Here is a 3,918-nt window from a genome sequence, read left to right as displayed (position 1 = left end):
CCCTATAAACCCATGACACCCTAGTACTTTTAATCAATTGTTTACATCTCATTTTAGTCATCTTGCTTGTTTACTTTAATTGTTATTTAGTTTAGTGATCTTCTTATCTCAACCCAAATTGTGACACCCCTAGACACCACTACTTGCAATCGAAAATCCTACATCAATACCCGTCCCTTGTGATCCGACCTTTACTTGCCTCTTTACTAATAGTAGAGTTGTTTGTGAAGTTATAAATATTGTTTTGGTCTAGGTGCTCCTAACGACAAGCAACCGAAATCTAAGCTCAAAGCGACCCGGCCACTTTTACAGCTTGATTGATGCCTTTGCATTGGTCAGTTATAATTTCTAGTAGGATAGCAATCACCCATAGCCTTCACAAAATTCTCAAACAACCAGGTAAATGATTCTCCATCTTCCTTTCTTAACAAACCACCCGCAAAAGTGACGCATCTTTTATGGTTGTCCACACCCGTGAACGGACAAAACACCATTTTATATTCATTGAAGTTATATGTAGCATCAAAAGAGACGACTTCACCAAAAAGGGCATAGTTTTTAATTGAGATTGGATCTGCCCAAAAAACCTTACTTAGTCTTTTTTCATCATCCACCTCAAAGTCGAAATAAAATGATGGAGACATAGCCTTCTTTTGCATGAAAGTCTCCAATAACATCTCAGCATCATAGTCCTTGATATATTTCTTAACATCCCTTGAAATTTTTTTGAAATCTTCTAAAGAAGCCCCAATATTTTTGTACCCTTTTACATATTCTTTAAACATTCTAAAGGAATCCACCGGACCATGATTTACTCTTGAATTATCCATGATCATTTTCTTGTGAAAGAGATTCAAATTCCTAGATGGTTTCATATGAACCATTCTAGCTGGTGTAACCATAGCATGTGTGTGAACCTCAATAAAATCATAAATTTCGTATTCACCAGCATCAATTCTCTTAAAAGTAACCTTAGCTTGACATCCTGTTCTCGTAACAGTTCTCTTTCTTTTAGTCCCCTTGTTCTTACTTTTGCCTTCTTTATTACACACACAACGTTTGTGTGTAATAATCCCATTAACCAATTTTGTTGAATCTAACCTTGGAATAAACCCACAAACTTTTGCATATTTGTTGTAAAAATCTATTCCATCTTCCAACTTTGAAAATATCATACCGTTGATTGGTTTAAGTTCTTCTGGACAGCTTGGGAATCCAAAAATTGTGTTTTCATAACCAACTTCTGGGGTTTCTACAAGACGATTAACCAAAAGGTTGTTATTTTAAGGCACGTACATTATATTAGTCAAATCAAATCTTGTTAATGAACAAGGAACAATTTTTTACCTGGTGCATTAGTCAATGGAAACACAAGAGATATATCATTGTTGATTAGAGCATCGACATTAGCAGCAGCTTTACTTTCTGCATAGGAAATGACACACAGTAGAATACGCATTATGTTCCAGTACTAAAACCAGCATAAAAATACTCCATAGGTACACATTAATATGATATTAGATACAATAGTTAATGTCTTTAGATACATGCTCAAGCTACATTTTTTGTACCTGTTGCATCTGTCAAGGGAAGTACAACCAGTATATCTGAAGCATGAACATTAGTAGCAGGTATACTATCTGCACAGGTACACATCTCATTCAAATTAGATACACTAATTCATATGTCACGATACATGTGTTTTTAGATTCAAATATTTTGCAAGCTAGATACACTGTTTTAGCTAGCCAGATACATTTCTTTTTAGTTAGCTGGAATCATGTATCTAACAGCTTGAAGAGATGTATCTTGGCTAAGAATTTTATTCTGTCATGCCCCCATTAAACCCAAAAAAAATACAAAAACAAACATAACTACTAAAACAGGCAGAAAAATTATCCAGAGGTACACATCTTTGTGATCCAGGATACACTCGTTCAGTTCTCTAGATACATACTCGTTCAGTTCTAGCTGGAAGCATATATCTGACATCCCCCCAATAAGAAAAAACAGTAATGTGTACCCATAACTTCTTTTGTGATTGAATCATCCTCTTTTCCGTTATCACCTACAACACCTTAAGCAATTTTAGAAATGGATCCCTAATTCAATCGAAAAATAGTTCCCAAAAATGTATTTAGAACAATAATTCATACCTGAAGCAGGAGAAGATGATGAAATTATAACCACCCTAAAAATAGTATCAGAACACAAACTAAGTGTAACACCCCCATACTCCAAGTGCCTTACCATGACCACTCAGGTATAAAGCTGTTACCATCTCGGTTTCCCGAGGCAATGATAATCAAAAGACAATAAAGAAACAACATTTAAATAGTATAAAGTTTAAAGTGAATACAATAAAAAAAAAACCAAACTGCCAAATACGGATTACATGTTCATAAGCCAACTGTCTAATCAACTAAACAAATGTCTGATAAACTACTCAAGCTACAGCGGAAGACTCTATCATCTGAAAGTGACACATCCCAGCTAGCCCACATGTCTCGACTCATACTTGCTCAACAACTGCTCACCATCCCCGAATGGATCACCACAGTTTTTAAAACAATAAAACGGGGTCAATACTATTCACACAATCATACATATACAGTTACTATAAGACAGAAACCAACATATCTCAACCGTCACATAACCCAAACTCCACAATCAACTCCTTATCACTGACTACACACTAAAGTGTGTAGTCCTGCCAGAGTATCCGTCGCAATAGGTTACTCCACTCCGCCAGTGGGGGACCGCAGTCGTTCCCACCTATGCCCCGCTCATACCATAGAGCGAATAACCCAAATCCATTAATGTGCACATCCCTTCTGTGGTGGGTTCCACAGAAGGCGAATAATGGGCATGAAGCCACTCCCGCAAGTGACCCCACTCAGCCAGGGACGCACCCCGAATACCACAGATATACACAATCAATCATAACTACCAGCAGTAAACAATTCCAACAACCGTCACAATACTCGTATGATAATACTCAACAAACATAGATCACAACCAACACATATGTGAATAATACTGAGTAGGAAAACCCTACCTGGAATACAAAACAATCAGACGATCTCAACAGCTGTTATCAAAAAGTCTCCTCTACGAATTCTCCTCCTAACATATGATCACATAATTACTAACAATCATAAAAACCAAAAAAACTCCCAAATCCCCAAATTAGGGTTTAAACAAACTTGATAAATTACTATAAAATCGGTACGTAGATCTTACCCTCGACGCAAGGATCACAAGGATGTAAAGAACGATAGATTCCGACCTCCCAAGCTCCGGGATTAGTCAATAATGCGAAACATGCGTAGTACGTAGGTTGAAATCTCTTTTGAAGTAATTAGGTTTGATAAAAGTGTTTAGTGATGATGACGGAAAGCTTTATATACCTCTTCGCATTATTAACAAAACCCGACAAAACATTACCCGTAAACCGAGCTACTCGATCGAGTAGCTGACGTACTCGATCGAGTGCCACTTACTCGATCGAGTACCCAGGATGCTCGATCGGGTATCCTACAGGCGGACTACTGTTTTGAAAACCAAAACATTCTTACTCGGTAGAGTAAGGCCCACTCGATAGAGTACCCAGAGACTTATAAAACCGTAGTATTACAGTCTTCCCTCCTTAAATAGAACTTCGTCCCCGAAGTTCAAACCACAACAAAACAACACATACTACCATACTCCCGACACAACACCCAACATAAAACTTAACATAAAAACATGTTACCAACCAAACTCAACACGACTCAAACCACTACAAAGCAAACCGACACAACACAAAAAGGGTGTAAAACTCTTTGCGATCATCTCCTACCCCCCTAAAAGAAACAAGGTTACGTCCCCGTAACCATACATACCTGATCAAAAAGGAAAGGGTTACGCTCTCTCATG

General features: G+C 37.6%; 1 protein-coding gene across 1 annotated transcript; it reads right to left on the bottom strand.

The window, feature by feature from the left end:
• Positions 1 to 335: 335 nt before the first annotated feature.
• Positions 336 to 1,656, bottom strand: LOC141639792 (protein FAR1-RELATED SEQUENCE 5-like). Its single transcript, XM_074448838.1, has 3 exons — positions 1,572 to 1,656; positions 1,348 to 1,425; positions 336 to 1,252 (listed from the first exon to the last, which is right to left on the bottom strand). Exons 1-3 carry the CDS (start codon positions 1,654 to 1,656, stop codon positions 336 to 338), a joined length of 1,080 nt encoding a protein of 359 aa, XP_074304939.1.
• Positions 1,657 to 3,918: the final 2,262 nt, after the last annotated feature.

Source organism: Silene latifolia, unplaced genomic scaffold (assembly GCF_048544455.1).
Source record: "Silene latifolia isolate original U9 population unplaced genomic scaffold, ASM4854445v1 scaffold_57, whole genome shotgun sequence".
Classification (NCBI taxonomy): domain Eukaryota; kingdom Viridiplantae; phylum Streptophyta; class Magnoliopsida; order Caryophyllales; family Caryophyllaceae; genus Silene; species Silene latifolia.
This window is presented reverse-complemented; position numbering and strand designations above follow the sequence as displayed.

Bases quoted from the DNA above. Each gene is read 5' to 3' on its own strand.
- LOC141639792 (XM_074448838.1), bottom strand. From the start codon at position 1,656: ATGTGTACCTGTGCAGATAGTATACCTGCTACTAATGTTCATGCTTCA. The intron at 1,426-1,571 runs GTACAAAAAATG...TTTCCTATGCAG, and splicing joins TCCCTTGACAGATGCAACAG to AAAGTAAAGCTGCTGCTAAT. The intron at 1,253-1,347 runs GTAAAAAATTGT...ATCGTCTTGTAG, and splicing joins TCCATTGACTAATGCACCAG to AAACCCCAGAAGTTGGTTAT.